Source organism: Rhinolophus ferrumequinum, chromosome 21 (genome assembly GCF_004115265.2).
Source record: "Rhinolophus ferrumequinum isolate MPI-CBG mRhiFer1 chromosome 21, mRhiFer1_v1.p, whole genome shotgun sequence".
Classification (NCBI taxonomy): domain Eukaryota; kingdom Metazoa; phylum Chordata; class Mammalia; order Chiroptera; family Rhinolophidae; genus Rhinolophus; species Rhinolophus ferrumequinum.
The window spans coordinates 148,840-164,893 of NC_046304.1; the positions used below are offsets into that span (position 1 = coordinate 148,840).

General features: G+C 52.5%; 1 protein-coding gene and 1 non-coding gene across 3 annotated transcripts; both read left to right on the forward strand.

Moving 5' to 3' along the window:
- Window positions 1–223: 223 nt before the first annotated feature.
- On the forward strand, window positions 224–325 carry LOC117014180 (U6 spliceosomal RNA). Its single transcript, XR_004421473.1, has one exon. It is a non-coding gene; the product is annotated as a U6 spliceosomal RNA (small nuclear RNA).
- Window positions 326–12,494: 12,169 nt separating this feature from the next.
- LOC117013602 (tryptase gamma-like) lies at window positions 12,495–15,578 on the forward strand. 2 transcript variants are annotated; one of them, XM_033090913.1, is made up of 5 exons: window positions 12,495–12,586; window positions 13,368–13,518; window positions 13,599–13,858; window positions 14,394–14,560; window positions 15,180–15,578. In XM_033090913.1, the coding sequence occupies exons 1-5, from the start codon at window positions 12,556–12,558 to the stop codon at window positions 15,405–15,407; spliced, it is 837 nt and encodes a 278-aa protein (XP_032946804.1). In that variant the 5' UTR covers window positions 12,495–12,555; the 3' UTR covers window positions 15,408–15,578. The 2 variants fall into 2 exon arrangements, with proteins under 2 accessions (XP_032946804.1, XP_032946805.1); XM_033090914.1 differs by having other exon boundaries at window positions 12,514–12,586; window positions 13,374–13,518.
- Window positions 15,579–16,054: the final 476 nt, after the last annotated feature.

Below are 16,054 nucleotides of genomic sequence, written 5' to 3' on the forward strand. Positions count from 1 at the left end.
CCTGACACCCTGCATGACAGGTGGCCTCTCATTGGACAGGCTCAGCCAAGGGGAGGGAGTATGCTGATTGGCCAGACCTGAGTCACCTATCCTCTTCTGGAAGGGGGGGACTCCAAGCCCAGGCAAACTCTGCAGATGGAATGGCTAAGGGCCATTTTCCCAATGGAACCTGGGCGTACGGACAGTGGGACAGGTACAGGGCCGATGGAAACAGCAGATGTGTGTGCTGCTCTGGCAGCACATACACTAACACTGGAACGACACCGAGATTAGCATGGCCCCTGCTCCAGAGGACACGCAAACTCGTGAAGCGTTCCATTTTTTTAAAATAGGAAATGCTCCGAATGGAAGAGATTAAAAGCAAGTATCTATCGGTACTGGCAAGCAATGAGATCATTTTTTAAATGGAAGCTCAAATAATTTAAAACTTTGTTGTATATCCATTACCCATTAACGTATAGAAATGATTTTTTATTGCCAGAGTTTCAGAAAAGTCATAATGCATTTTTGACGTTCTCAGTGAATATATGTAAGAACAGTGCAATTGCCCTTTCAAGTACCATATCTACTTTTTAATTTCATGATGAAAAAAGAAAGAGAAGAAATGGCAGATGTGCCCTACCCAGCGGCACCCCTCTGCTACCAGAGGAGCTGTAGTTAAAGTCTGAGACCACAGGCTGGTCTCCATCCGGGGAAGCTGCTATAGTGGTGTTACTGCTCCCCCTCCATCCCAAAGCTCCTTTGTTTGAAGAACACACAAGTTGGAGTCGGAAACCCCTGGGTTTGAATCCTGCTCTGCCACATTGCGGCCAAGGCATGCTTTCCTGTCTGTGCTGTGTGCTGGGGTCACGCATGAACGTGCAGTCCCAGCCCACTCACAAGGGACACCAACTCTGACCCAGGTAGCTACTGGCCCCGACGGTAGGTGCCAAGGTGGGAGGTATGCAGGCACAGAGCAGCCAGGGAGGTCAAGGACGGACATCTAAATCAGGACCTAAAGGACAAGCACGTGCCAGCCAGGGGAAGAAGCCAGGAGAGTGGACGGAAGGGGCTGGAGAGGTAGGCGGAGGCCTGATGGTGCATGACCCTGCGACGGGACCACCCTGATCTCAATACTGTCATCTGCGAAGTGGGGGTATCCCTGGTTTGGTTGTTTTATGCATTCGAGAAATGATAGCAAAGCACCTCGCACAGGGCCTGGCCCTTTGGAGGTGCTGGACCAGCCATCACATCCACTCATGTGGACGCCCCCCCACACCTGGAGGCGTTTGAGTAGCATCTTGGCTGTTTAAACACTTCCACCTTCACTTTCTAGAGAGTCATTGTCATGTTTTGCAGCTGAGACTACAGGCTCATCCAGGAGAGGGAGAGAGTGCGAGACCCAAGGCCTGGGTGTGGGGATGGGCTGCCTCTGCCTCCAGCACTCGCTGTACCCAGTGCCCATTTTTTACACAAAGACACACCTCTCTATCATCGGCAGCCATGAGTAATCTGGTTCAGTCACCCAGTGAGTGGCTGGGGCACCCAGTGGAGGCGGGGGAAGCCCGTGTGGCCACACCGCAGCTCACACCCACGTCTGCAGAGGCCATCAGAAGCTGCTCCCACGACCTCAGTCTTTCGAGGACAGGCAATAGTCAGTGTACGGGGCCCCTTTCCTTCTTCTCTGCTTTCCTCGGCGGGCCTTCCCGCTCCTGCTCCTGGTGCCACCTGTCAGACAGGTGGGCCCTTCCCAAGAAGGGGGGCAGTTTCACGGATGAATCTGCAAAGGACACTGCCTGCTCTCTACAGGGGCACATTAGACGCCAGTGGAACAGGTTGGCGAGGGGAATTTGGGAACAGGAACTCCCTCCATGCGCCCATAGAACTCGCCGGAGGCCAGGACTGGGTTGTGCTTCCCTCAGCTGGTGACCTTAGGCAAGCCTCAGCCCTCTCTAAGCCTTGGTCTATTCTGCGAAATGAGGGTAGTGATGTGTTACTCGTCATGCAGGAAAGAGTCTCCTCAAGACTGGAAATAGGGAGTCGGTGAACATTATGACTGGTTCCAGGCCTGATTTGAACATGGATCCTGCTATCAACCACACAGATGGCAGGGGCTGGGGAAGGAGCCCGTGGCCGTGGGGGCGGGGAGGGCAGGCCCCGGCAACCTATTCTCCCTGCCCTCCACCTGGAACGATCAGTTAAGACTGCATCAGCCTGCAAGTAGCAACCATGGCTTAACCACATGAAGGCTTATTTCTATTTCATCATAAGGAATCCAAAGGACTCCGTTGCCTTTGGTTTAGCTGCTCAATAACGCTTGTCAGGGACGAAGGCTCTATCTTTCTGCTTTGCCATTATCCTAATGACATTTGGCCTCTCTTAACTCATGGCTGCAAGATGGCTACAGCACTCCAGCCATCACATTCATGCTCCAGATAGGATAAAGGAGGGAGAGAAAACATGGTGCTACACCCGCCCCCTATCATCACAAGGGCAAACCTTCCTGGCAGCCCCCAGAAGACATGTACTTACCTCTCCTTAGGAGCGTGTCGTGTGGCCGCCCTCAGCTGCAAGAGAGGCCCAGAATATACTTATATAGGCATATTGCACCCCGAATCAGAGTGTTAGGAAGAAGTGGAGAACAGATATTAAGTAGGTAGCTCACGGGTAAAAGGCTAAGCCAGATCTACTGGTCAGAGGGCAGGTGGGAGGTGCCCTAGTGCCCAAGACCAACACAGGCCTCCTATAGGGGACCCTGAAGGCTGGCAGCCCGTGGGGGGCGCCTAGATTCCCCAGCTCAGAGTCCATCTCCCCAGTGCAACCACCTTCCTCATCTCTCCCAGCCCTGGGGGCTCCCATGCTCTTTCCAAAAGGTGGTGGGTGCCAAGGCCTCACTCAGCCCAGAGCCTGGTGTCTCCCAGGTGACAACAGCCCGGCCAGGATTGGCTGTGAAGCAGGTACCGGCTGGCAGCTTCAGCCCGCCTCTCCATTCTCCACCCAGCCCTGCCCAGCCCAGCAGGCCACACAGTCACCTCGTGACAAGCTGCCCACTGTGCAGTCACACCACAGTGTCACGTGCACACAGCCCACTTAGGTTCATAGACACAAGGACATGCTATGTCCGCACCACACGGGGATACACAAAATACTGGCACCGCTATGCACACACAGTCACATGCACTGGGGTGCAGGCACACACAGACGACACTCTTACATACTTTCACACAAACGTGCACAGGGGTTTGCATGGGCGTGCACACAGGCACACAGGAACAACACACACAGGGACACGTACACACAGAGATACACACTGCCTGTTCTCAGCTGTTGGGACATACACTCTGCAACACACACAACCTCTCCTCCCTCCCTCCGCTGCTTCTACTTGTTCTGTTTTTGCCTCAGCACGCAGAGTGGCCGTAACAAGCTCATCCCCATAGCGCTGAGGAAAAGGAGGACCGATTTCTGCCTGAAGGTGCCTAACAGGCAGGAGACGGCGCATGGGCCATGCTTAGCCTAGAGAGACCAAGGCCTGCCGAGAGGGGCGGGGCTTAGAAACTCCCAGACTCGGGGAGTCAGGAGGGGGCTCTGGGACTGCTGCCTGAGCCCCAGCAGCCAACCGGTGTGGTTTGATGGCAGGGCAGACCTGTCCACAAGACGCAGGACATGGCAGAGCCAGGCCTCCCTGCACTCAGACCGGTGGTGGCTCAGTCCAGCCAGCAGCATTTGCATGCCAGTGTCCCCACAGGAAAGCGACTACTGTAAAGCCAGCCTGTGGGTTGAGTGTGGTTTTGGTGGAGGGGACAGCAGGAAGCCTGCTGGGAAGTGGCTGTCACTGGCTGCCAGAGGCCTGGGTGGGTGGGCTGACCTCATGGCCAGAAGGCTCCAGTTTGGGGCCACTTGTGGTTTTTCGGGAAGCCTCTCACCGCTGCTTCCACAGTCCAGCACACCAGGCCCACCGCGAACCTGGTCACATTCTGTGACAGCGCCTGGACGTCCACCATTGGTGCTGCAGCCTTTCGTGGTCCCAGCAGCTGAGCAAACACACTGAGGTTGATATTGTCCTTCCCTGAATATTGCTGAGGCCTGCTCGTACTTGCCTGGGGTGTGAGGATGGAGACTCACACCTGCTCTCTGTCCTCAGAAGGATCCCAGGTCTGCAAGGGAGACTGACATAGGATGAACGGCATCTGGGGTGCCAGCCACACGGCCCCAGCCTCTCCTGATCCCCCTCCTCCTGGTCTTCTGCCCTTCCCTGGAATGTCGGTACCTCGAGGCATGGCCAGGGGCCCTCTCCTCACTGCTCCTCCTCCCCCAGTCTGCACTGACCACTTTCAACCCTGCTCCAGCCTGGCCCTTTCCCGAGATCCAGATCCAACACGGCGTGCTCCTCAGACATCTCCTGGTGGACACCCCACCTGGCGTTCCAACTCCGGTGACAAATCCCACGGTTCCGGCTTCCCCCACCTCAGGCCCCATCTCAGTAAATGGCACCTCCATCCCAGCCAGGCACCTGGGACTCACACTCGCCTAATATACCACTGCAACCTACGCCTCCAAAGTAGGCCCCAAGTCCAAATCTGTAGTTCATCCAACAATACTGATGAACTATGTACCAGGTACTGTTCTGGGTGCTGGGCATTCAGCAGTGAAATAAACACACAAATACCCACCCTGGAGGAACTGAGATTTTGGTTGGGAAAGAACAACATGAGAAATCACTCAATGACACAGTGTCTTAGAAGGCGACAGGCACCGTGCAGGAAACTAAAGCAGGGAATGGAGGTGGGACGTGCTGACGGGGTTGGGGGGCAGTGATTATCATCTTAAATAGAATGCTCAGGAAAGGACAACAGAGCCGGTGACATTGGAGCAAGGACTGGACAAGGGGAGGAGAGGAAGTGGGCTCTGTAGAGAGATTTGAGAGTAAGAGCATTTTGGGCGCGGGAACAGCAAGTGCAAAGGCCCTGAGGCCGGGAGTGTGCCTGGTGTGTTTGAGAAACAGTGATGAAGCTGTGGCTGGAGTAGAGTGAGTCTGGAAAACAGGGTAGGACAAGCACTAATTTTACCGCTAACTGCCTAGTCCCAGCCTCCATCGTTTCTCACCAGGCCCGTCACAATTGCCTCCTACATCCTCTTGACTTCTCTTGCTCCTATAACCTGTTCTCTGGACAGTGATCTTTCAAAAAACACAAATCAGATCGTCTCCCTGCAATAACAGCCCCATCTCATGGAATAAAGGTCATCACCCAGGCCTGCAAGGCCTTGAGCATGAAGGAGGTGTCAGGCGGTGAAGGGACCAGCTTCCCTGAAGCTCAGTCCAGGGTGTGACCGCAAGTCCAGCTAATCTGGTTTCCTGTGAAATCATCCTTTTCACCCATCTGTGATCTGTCCCCTGCCTGGTTTCCTCTCCCAGAGGAAACGGCTGAGGGGCGTGTGCAGGTCCAGGCTCAGCTGAGGTGTGGGCTGGGTGGTGGGGGTGGGGTTGGTATGGATCCTGCTCTGAACACCCCAGGAAAAGGGAGTGGCCATGGGGGAGGCTCCCTCCCAAGCACTGGGGATGCGGGCAAGGCAGAACCAAGCAGCAAGTCTTCCAGAAACACTTATGGACCTCACCTTCTCTCACTTGGCACCTATAAGTAGGGTTGCCAGATAATATACAGGACACCTAGTTAAATTTGAATTTCAGATAAACAATTTTTTCATTATTATGTCCCAAATATCGCATGCCTCCAATATTTCCATTTGCTAAATCTGGCAACCCTACCTGGATAACACATCTGCTTCCTCACTGGCCTCCCAGCTTTCCCCTGGCCCCACACGGTGGCCAAAGGGACCCTGTGAAACCCTGCTGCTTCACATCCCTCAACTCAAAACCCTCCGGCCCCTCTGAGGCCCTCGCTGGTGTGGGCCTGGGGAGTTTTCTAACCCTGTCTCATACTCCCACTCTCCTTCCCCCATGGTCTGTCTGCTGGTAAAGTGACTCTCTTGGGAAAAACAAACAAACTGTATTTATATTTATATGTATATTTATGATATTTATATTTATTTTATATTTATGAGGTTTGACATTTAAGTTTGCGAACTCATCCTAGAAAAGGTGCTATTACATTCTTCATTGCTGAATATCACTACGGTCACCTTCGAAGCACTCCCCTTGGGAAGCTATGCACTGACACCAGCACCTAGCCCACCCTTCAAAGTAATTTTGGAACTCTTTTTCTGGAATGGCCATCAGAGCTGTCGTCGTATTATCCTTGAGGTCCTGAATGACATCAAAATGTCCTTTCAATATTTCCTTTATCTTCGGGTAAAGAAAGAAGTCATTGGGGGCCAGATCAGGTGAGTAGGGAGGGTGTTCCAATGCAGTTGTTTCCTGGCTAGAAACTCCCTCACAGACAGTGCCGTGTGAGCTGGTGCATTGTCATGACAGAAGAGCCATGAACTGTTGGCGAAAAGTCCCGGTCATCTAACTTTCTCATGCAGCCTTTTCAGCACTTCCGAATTTTAAACTTGGTTAACTGTTTGTCCACTTGGTACAAATTCATCACGAATAATCCCTCTGATATCAAAAAAGGCTAGCAACAAGTTCGCGAACTTAATTGTCAGACCTCGTATACACACAGAGAGTACCAAAAAAATGTATACACATTTTAAGAAAGGAAAAAACTATTAAAATTGTAATACTCAATATATACTGATAACCAAAGATGAAAACAAGTCACATTTGACTTCTGCGATTACAAGCGGTGCTCACAGTGGTTCCCATCAATGGTGTAGATGCTTGACCACTGCACTGTACACCTGAAGCTGAAGCTGACTAATACTGTGTGTCAACTATAATTTAATACATATATAGTCATTGGATGTGGAGTGTAGTCTAGGGAATAGAGTCAGTGGAATCAGAACAGCTATCTACGATGTCAGACGGGTAGTAGATGGGGAGGGGTGTAAATGTCTAACTACATTGTCTAACTAATTACATTGTTTGGTACACCTAAAACTAATTTTAAAAAAAGTGGTTACCACCAGCATCCAAACACTTCTGATTATGGGGAACTACCACTTTGAGCAACGTTGACCAAAGTGTCCACTTGTATACATTTTTTGGCATCCCTAGTATGCCAAATGTGCATATTAGGAATGTGCATCCCTAATATGCACATTCAAAAGCCCTGATTTTAGCATTTGCTGATTTCCACGTGTAAATATTCTCTCCATGACTTATTTCAAGCCACCAACATGACATTACTGAAGGCAGAGTTGTGCACAACTGTCTCCTGTGAGTCAGTGCAAGCCAGTGTGAGCAGGTTCCAGTCTGCCTCTCTGTTCCTCCAGCATATTCCACCTCAGGGCCTTTGCATTTACTGTGCTCTGTGTTCAGAAGAGCTCGCCGCAGATCCTTGCATGATTCACCCCTTCACTTCTTTTGGAGCTTTGCTCAAAGCCTCCTCAGAGAGATCTTCTCTGTGCACCCATTTCTAATAACCCTCCCCACCCCCATCATTCTCCAGCCCTTTTCCCCACTTTCATTTTTTTCTTCATAGCACTTATCACGATCTCAAATTATTTTGAACAACTGTTTACTTGTTTGTCTACTTCACCAGGAAGTCAACTTCACGAGGGCAGGGGCTGCGTCTGCCTTGTTTTCAGCTTTATCCTGAGCACCTACACAGTGAATGGCGCACAGTAGGTGCTCAATAAATACCTGTCAAGTGATAACTCTAGGCTCAGTAAGCTTGGCTCTCATGATCTTGGTGTTCATTGTTTATTCTTGATTGGAGCAATTCAATACACCTACAAGGGACTCTTGAATGAACACTGAGGTGTTCATTCTTTCTACATGCATCCCCCACCAAGGCCACTCTCCCCACAGAAGCCAGCCTGATGCAGACACGGATTCCCATCCAGCTCCGTTCCCGCTTTGCTGTGCAACTTTGGTGAGGCTCTGTCCACCTCTGAGCCTTGTGGTTTTGCCCCCTGTGAGGGAACTATTAACTTCCACCCCCCTGGGTTATTGTGGGGACCGTGTAGCTGAATAGATGAGAAAGCACTTTGCATTATCTATAGCCCCAAAATGTAGCACCAGGAACCTCATCCACCCCACCATTTCTCGGAGGGAAAAAACTTTTTATAACTATTAGAAATATCCTAGAACTGTCAAAAGTATTTATAATCAGCTACGTATGGTGTAAAAACATTACACGGTATTGGGTTTTTTCCTCCCTTTCAATTCATTTAATTTCAACAATCTGTCAAAAGAGCCAATAAACAAATATCGAATTACATTTTGTTGGGTTTAGTCTATAACAGCATTTTGAAAATATCACAAATGTTCATCAAGTAGAAAAGAAAACTGAAGAAGTCACGTTGATGACACAATCTCCATTTAGATTCTTCTTGGCCAACATTTAAGTGGCTTTGTCTCATCTGTGACACTGAAAAAAATCATCTTTCTGTTGTCCCTTTTCCCAGCTTTGGTGACTTCAGTCCATTTAAAAATTATGTCATGCTCGATGGATTGGTGGTTGGGGGGTAGGGAAGGGTGAAATGCATAACGGAGGTCGGTTGTATGCTGACGATGGAACTAGACCTTTGGTAGTGACCACCCTATATAGCACATAAAGATGTCAAATTATAATACTGAACACCTGAACCTTATATAATGTTATCAACCAATGTCACCTCAAGTTTTTTAAATGTCACTCTAATTCTCCTACTTCTCAGCAGCCTCTCTTCCCACTATCTCCTGACCCCTTTCTCCCTTCCCTTCACCACCTGTCTCTCTCCTGGGCTGGAACTCCCGAGAGAGACCGGGAAGGAGTGGTGTCTCAGAGGAAGAGAACCATCTGTCCAGGACCATGGAGAGTGGCCAGCATGTGCGGCCCCTCCCAGCAGCTAGTCAGGCCATGCCTAGACCACCCCCCACCCAAAGATAAGGGATTAAACAGCAACAGCCACTAGTGGGCTTTTTTTGACCTACAGAGTGTCATCTAAAAATTCAACCAACACGACAAAACTAGGAGAGCTCAAGAAAAACGGAGATTTCCCAGCCATCTTTTAAGAAGCAGAAATTCAGGCAACTGTGCACTCAAATGCCTACAACCAGGGCTGCTATTCTGCTGGTCCATGCCAGCAGACTGCTAATGGCAGTCCAGCCCATTAGCAGGCATCCACGAGGATTGGTTGGGCATATGTTTTGATCAATTGGCCATCTTATCAGGTTGGTTGGTGCCTGTGCCATGTGAATTATTCAGTATTTTAAATACCACTCATATCCTCACCAATTGCCTAGGGCTAAGCTTGCCGAAACATTCCCTTGATAATTTTCATCCCTGAACTGTTGTGTCTTCTTAAGGCAGAGAAACACTTCTGGTAGCTATGTCTTTGAACAGAGGAGGGAAGCTAAAGCTAGATGTGGAAATGTGCTTATTAAGATTAACAGAAGCGGGGCATCCCTGATGGCTCAGTTGGTTAGAGCGCGAGCTCTCAACAACAAGGTTGCTGGTTCGATTCCTGCGTGGGATGGTGGGCTGCGCCCCCTGCAACTAAGATTGAAAATGGCAACTGGACTTGGAGCTGAGCTGTGCCCTCCATGGCTAGATTGAAGGACAACGACTTGGAGCTGATGGGCCTGGAGAAACAGACTGTGGGGACAGAGCCCCAGAGAGCAGTTTCCAGGCTCTCAGCCTCACGTGGAAAGGTGCTGGCTCGGTTATTAGATGGCCATCAGCTGTGACTAGTTGGCCATCAGCTACTACCGGTTAGCCATTAGCCACCGATATAACTGCCGAGGCTCAGCTAGCAAGCGCGGATTGCAGTTAGCAAGTGAGGTGGGTTGGCAGAGAAGCAGACGGCAGGTTGTAGATCGTGTGGCTCTTGCTTCCTGTGTCTCCAACCCAGCCTCCAGCGAGACTATAGTGGTGTGACTCCCCTGTCTGTGGCTCCGTGGGTGTTCCTTTTGGGCCTAGCCATGTCCTGTGCTCTTGTGTCGGGAGCGCGAGCTGAGACCTTGCATGACACACACTGTTCTCCAATATTCCCCAACAACAAAAAAAAAAATTAAAAAAAAAAAGATTAACAGAAGCAAATAAGAAAAGGTGGAATGGATATTCCAGGTAGGAAGGAACAACGTGTGCAAAGATAATGTGATGTACTGAGTGCCACTGAATTAAGCACTTAAAAACGGAAATGAAGAACTGGTTAACTCAACTCCCATTCTAACTGCCTTTTTCCATGTTGTTTCATCCTATGGAATCTGGGAAGAAAAATGCTCAAGTTCCCAGACTCCCTTGCAGTTAGAAGTGGCCCCGTGACTCAGTTCTGGTTAATGGGTTGTGTATGCAAGTCCCCATTGAATCAATGGGTTGTGTAGGGTACCCCGTCCTACAGGAAGTCCTGCTTTCTCCTGCCTTCTTCTGTCCGGGAAGTGGCAACAACCGCCTGTGGTTATGAGGACAAAAGCCCCATATGAAGGCAGTGGAGCAGGTGGACAGAACCTGGGCCCCTGGTGATGTAGCTGAGCCATGCTGTCACTTCTGGGCTGCCTTGATGTTCGACACAAATGACCCTATGTATTTAAGCCCTAATTGGGTTTTCTGTCACATGCAGCCTAATTGCCATGCCATGTGCCCAACATGTGAACTCCTGGCATGCTTCACTTATCTGCCTGGCTTTGGCTGACATGGAATGTGTGTCCCCTGGATTAAAGATGAATGGTTTTTAAAGATCTACAGTATTTTCCAGAATTTGGCCAGCAATTCAACTAGCCTGTCTGCAAACAAAGACTCTAATCACACCATCATCTTCACTGTGGTGACCGTTGCTACCATTTATTGTGCCCTGTTACGCAGGGGTTTCCTAGAAGCTGAGACTCAGAAAAGTGAAGCCATTGGCCCAAGGTCACACAGGCAGAGCCTGGGTTGGAACCTAGGGCTGTCTGACTCACTTCTCTACAGCTCCCTCTGCTGGTTAACTCCTGGAAGAAGCTGCTCTACTAGGCGTTTCCTTCCTTGAACTTCAGGAGTAGAGAGAGCATGCCCTGATCTAGAGGCCGGTTTGGAGAGGCCAGGGATTCCCCCAGACCTTCAAATGACTTAATGGGAAAATGACATGGTCCAGGCAATGCCTTCCTCTTCCTAATGTAGACATTGAGGCCAGAGCAAGGCAATGCCTTGCCCAGGGTCACACTGCAAATTAGACACAAGCTGGTGATGGAAACCAAGGGCCCTTCCCCCTATCTTGGGCTCTGCCCCAGACCCAGACCCAGTTATTCTGTTGTACTGCTGGAGGCTGGAGTCCCCGATTCTTCTTCTCTCCCTCCTCAACTCTAGACCCTCCCCCTGGCTGGAATCTGAGGGCACGGGTGACTCAACCCCCCAAGTGTCTCCCAAAGACCCCCACTCACTCATTCACTCACTCATGCTGTCATTCGATGAGCATCTGAGCATTTAGCGAGTGGCTCCAACATGCCTGCCCTCCGTGGGTGCTCAGAGAATTGAGTGTGGTTGGGAGAGAGTTGTGACTGCGGGGCTGAGGGGCTCAGAGAAAGGCCCTGGACCACCTTGGGGGGAGGAGGCGGAAAAAAGGCAGTCTGGCGGAGGGGTTACTTACCCGGATCTTGAAGTTCAATAAGAAGCTTTCAAGCAGTGAAGGTGGAAGGGATCTTCCAGGTGCGAAGGGAGAGTGTGTGTAAAGGCAACATGATGTACTGAACACCACTGGATTGTACACATAGACATGGTTGGTTTTAGGCCATGTGAATTCCACCCCAACAAAAACAAATGCTTACGATTTTTGATTTTTAACCGGACAGTGTGTGTGCAGGCATCTAGTACTGCAAGGTTGAGGGGCAGGGAGGTGGGGCAGCAGCAGGAGGGACCCGAGGGACCCGGCAGGCCACAGAGGGCTTTGTGTCACTTGTGAAATTCAGCTGTGGGCCTGGCCTGTGTCCCATTCTACAGGGAACCAACAGGCATTCCTGGCGTGGCCCCAGCTCTCTCTACTGGAGAGCTGAGAGGCTGAGCCAGGAAGAAAGACCTGGAAGGGCTGTGAGAGGAATAATCTGGAGACTTAAGAGTCACAGCAGCCGTACTTCGAATCCCAACTCTGGTTCCAACTCATTGTGATCTCGGGAAGTCACTTCACTTCCCTGAGCCTCGACTTCCCCATCTATAAAAGGGGGTGGTAGCACTGCTTTTGTGGATTGTTGTAAGGAGCCCTGTCCTATGGATGCTACAGAGCTTTGTGGGATGGGAAGAGGTGGGGGGAGGATTATTATTGTTGCTGTCGACCGCGGTCGGCTGGTCTCTCTGACACTCACCTGAGACGGAAAGCAGGCCAGAGCTAGGAGGTCCCCGGCCCCAAACCAGGAGGGGCCAAGGTCTGTAAGCAGGATGTCTGCACCATGGTTCAGGCCCTGCCGCACAGCTTCCTCTTCCCCAGGCCAGTTCCCCTGTGCCCTATGACGTGGGCCGCATGGGTATGGGAGGGAGGGGGCATTGGGTGGTTAAATTTCCTGGGCTGACAGGGAGGAGGCCACACCCAGTGGAGTCAAGACTCGGGCCTCCTCTACAAATGCTGCCACTGCTGCTGCTCCTGCTGTTTGGTAAGGAGCTGTGGGTAGGGAGCCCGGGGAGTAGAGGGGGAAGGGATCCATCCCTTGAGGGCTGAGAATCCAGGTCTCCTGGGTGCCGGACAGAGTAGGTGACAGGCAGTGAGTAGGGGTGTCTGGCCTGCAAGGAAGAGCTCCACGTAGATGAGACCTGACCTTCTAGATTAACAAGGTGGGGGGAGGCCCAGCTGCCTTAGCAATGATCCTGTGAGAGAAAAGCAAGGAGAGCTGGACCCCCACCTGTAATGAGCTCCTGGGCAAGAAGGGGAGGAAAGCCTCCCAGAGGGCAGATTGTGGGGGGATGGGGAGAGATCAAGGAAGACTTCACAAAGGTGGGGTTTGAAGCCTGAACAGGCGTCGTCTAGGGGGAGCAGCTGGGGGATGATATGCTATACACCTGGAGGCATAACAAAGCATGAGTATTCCAAGAACTACCTTTAATAAGAAAAACAGCTAAAAAGGTATTGAACTTCAGCTTGTTTTAAATATTTGACATATATTATCACATCTAATCCTCACAACAGCCCTGTGGGTGTGACGAAGAAACTGAGACTCTGGGAGGTTAAGTAGCTTGCTCTAAGTCACACAGGATTCCACTGCAGGCAGTGTGGTTTCAAACAGGGGCGGGGGTGGGGGGCAAGAGGTGGGAGCTGCGGCTGCAGAGGTTAGCAGAGGCCTGGATGGAAAGATGGGGGCACAGAGAGGAAAGAGATGAATGGGAGACGTCCAGGATGCCGGGACCCAGAGCTGAGCTATGAGGCCTCATTCTCCCAAGGTGCAGGGCCAAGGCTTGCTGAGACCTACAGCAGAAAGGGCCCAGACACGTGGCCTTGGCAGGCAAGCATCTTCCTGGATACCCGGTACCGCTGCGAGGGGGCCCTCATCTCCCGAGAGTGGGTCCTCACAGGAGCCAACTGCTTTGGCAGGTGTGTGCAGGGTCGGGGAGGTGGTGGAGCGGGGCCCCAGGAGGGAGGACCGTAGCCTCATTGCCTCCCACTCTCCACAGCTGGCCTCAGTCCCACTACAGTGTGACCCTGGGCCCAGATCGACTGGCACTGGACACTTGCAAGAGCAAGTCCAGAGTGGAGGAGCTGCTGCTGTCCCCAGGAGGGCCCAAGGGCTCTGGGTCCGGTGGCCTGGCCCTGGCCCGGCTGGCAAGGCCACCATCTCTCAGCAGTGCCGTGCAGCCTGTGCCTTTGGCCACCTGGCCTCAACCTTTACTCAAGTGGCAGCTCTGCTGGGCCCAAGGGTTCGAGCCTGATTTCGGTAAGGATGGGAGCAGGTGATTGGGATGGTTGAGGGTGGTGAGGAGGCTGGACTGGACGAGGAGCACTGCCGGCGTGTTGCTGGGACCCTGCAGAGGTAGTACTCCTGAGTCCCTGAGCCCCAGAGGACAACCTTGCCCGGGCCAGCCGCTGGTCAGCCTCACGGACACAGACTTGCGAGGGAGAGGCAGGGCCCTGCCACCCTGCTTTGCCTGAGTCAGCTTCCAGCTCCACGCAGCCCAGATGGCTGGCACTGGGCACTGTCCCCATCCCCTCCCCAGGCTGAAGTGTGTCCCAGATCTCAGTGGGCTTGAAGCTTTCCTGAGGGGACTGTGAGAGTCTAACAGAGGACTGTTTAAGAGAGAGGTGGGGCTGAGGAGTGTCCAGAGGACTGGAAGCCCAGGAGGGTGTGTGTGGGGGGGGGAGACAAGGCAGGCAGGGAAGCTTTGCAGTATGTTAACAACTGGCAGGGCAGGACTGCTGCAAACCTGCTGGATAGCAATCAGGGCTGAGGGTCTGTCCCCACCGCCCTGCAGATCCCTACGTGCCACCCCAAGAACTGCACAGTGTCCCCTTGAGACCGCTCCACATCAGAACCTGCAAAGATGCCTTTCGCCTCCGACCTGACTGCCCTGACCTGAACGTCGGCCTGTCCAAAGGCTCCCAGTGCTCCAGGCCCCTCCCCGGGGCCCTCAAACTGGTGGTGAGGATCCCAGCCTGGCACTTGCTGGTCCCGAGGTGCCCTCCACCTCAGTCCCTCCTAGTCCCACTAGACTTGATCGAGCTAGGCCTGGTTACCCTCTCATTCCACCTGGGGTCTCCCATTCCACAAAACCCAGGGAACCGGCTTATCTGCACCCCTGATGGCCACCCCAGAGCTTCCCACCCTTGGGGTGTCTCCCCCGTTAGGTCCTATTCAAATGTGAGGCAGCCTTTGACATAGCCAGGTTGTAAACTACTGGGAGCCCCCTGGTTATTTGATAATCACAAGCATTTTGTTGAAAACTGACTTTTGTGTAATACTGAGCCTCAAAAGCCACAAGGAGGAAAAAGTTGGGTGACAGTGGTAGAATTTGTGGGGGAAAGCATTTTAACTGGGAAGACACACTGAAGGGCTGGGAAAGGGAATATGCAAGTCCCTGGGAGCAGAAATCCCTGCCTGAGAGCCTTGCGGTGCACAGGAGCCCCACTCATCCAGCCTCTCCCGACCGAGGTAGGAACACTGGCTGCCCAGGCTCCCCCTAATCAGGTCTTTGCTCACGTGGAGGGAGGGGTCAGTGGGTCTGGGCTGGCTGTAACCTGTCCTTTCCTCTCCGGCACAGGTGTCTGATGGGACTCCCCTAATCTGCTCCCAAAATCGCAGCTGGTTGCTGCAGGGCGTAATGACCTGGAGTCCCTGCATGGGGCCTGGACTCCCAGAAGTCTACAGTCCTGTGTATCCTTTCGTTTCCTGGATCCAGGATAAGGTCCCCAACGCCACCTCACCGGCTTCTACAGCTCAGCCAAGAGGCACCCTTGGGCCTGGCTCAGGCCCAGGAAGAGGCGGTTAGGGTCTTTAGCCTGTGGAGTCCTGGGTTTGAATCCTAAACTTACCTGCTGACTGTGTCCCAGTCGCCTCCCCTCCTGAATCTGCTTCCTTCTTTGTGTGATGGAGATGGATTCAGGTATTCACCTAGCTAACAAGCTGTTACAAGATGTGCCAGGGAGCCACAGATCAGGGTGGCCCTGGGGGGAGGGGGGGCGGGGAGGGCGAGCCTTAGTCCGAGTTATGACAATAATAAATAATAAATGTGCGAATGCAAACCATGAGAGCTAAGAGCAACCGGATCAATGTGTTAACAGTAGCTGCGACCCACTCGGGGCAGCTGCGGAGTAACTGTCATTTGAACAATGTCCTGACAGAGCCGTGGGTTCTGGCTCACCCCGTGGGCCTCAGTTTCCCCCTTCACACTGAGGAGCGGTGACTCGTTTCCAAGTATCCTCTGAGGTTCCTCCATCTTTGTTTAATAAACGTTTTGGAGACGACGGCCTTAAAAGCCCCGCGGGAGCGTCCCCCCGACCCGACGCGGAGCGCCCGGTCCAGCCGGCCCCCCAGACCCCGCGGCCCCGCCCCTCCCTCCGCGGCCCCGCCCCTCCCTCCGCGGCCCCGCCCCTCCCTCCGCGGCCCCGCCCCTCCCTCCGCGGCCCCGCCCCGTCG

Bases quoted from the DNA above. Each gene is read 5' to 3' on its own strand.
- LOC117013602 (XM_033090913.1), top strand. From the start codon at position 12,556: ATGCTGCCACTGCTGCTGCTCCTGCTGTTTG. The intron at 13,519-13,598 runs GTGTGTGCAGGG...CACTCTCCACAG, and splicing joins GGAGCCAACTGCTTTGGCAG to CTGGCCTCAGTCCCACTACA. The intron at 13,859-14,393 runs GTAAGGATGGGA...ACCGCCCTGCAG, and splicing joins AGGGTTCGAGCCTGATTTCG to ATCCCTACGTGCCACCCCAA.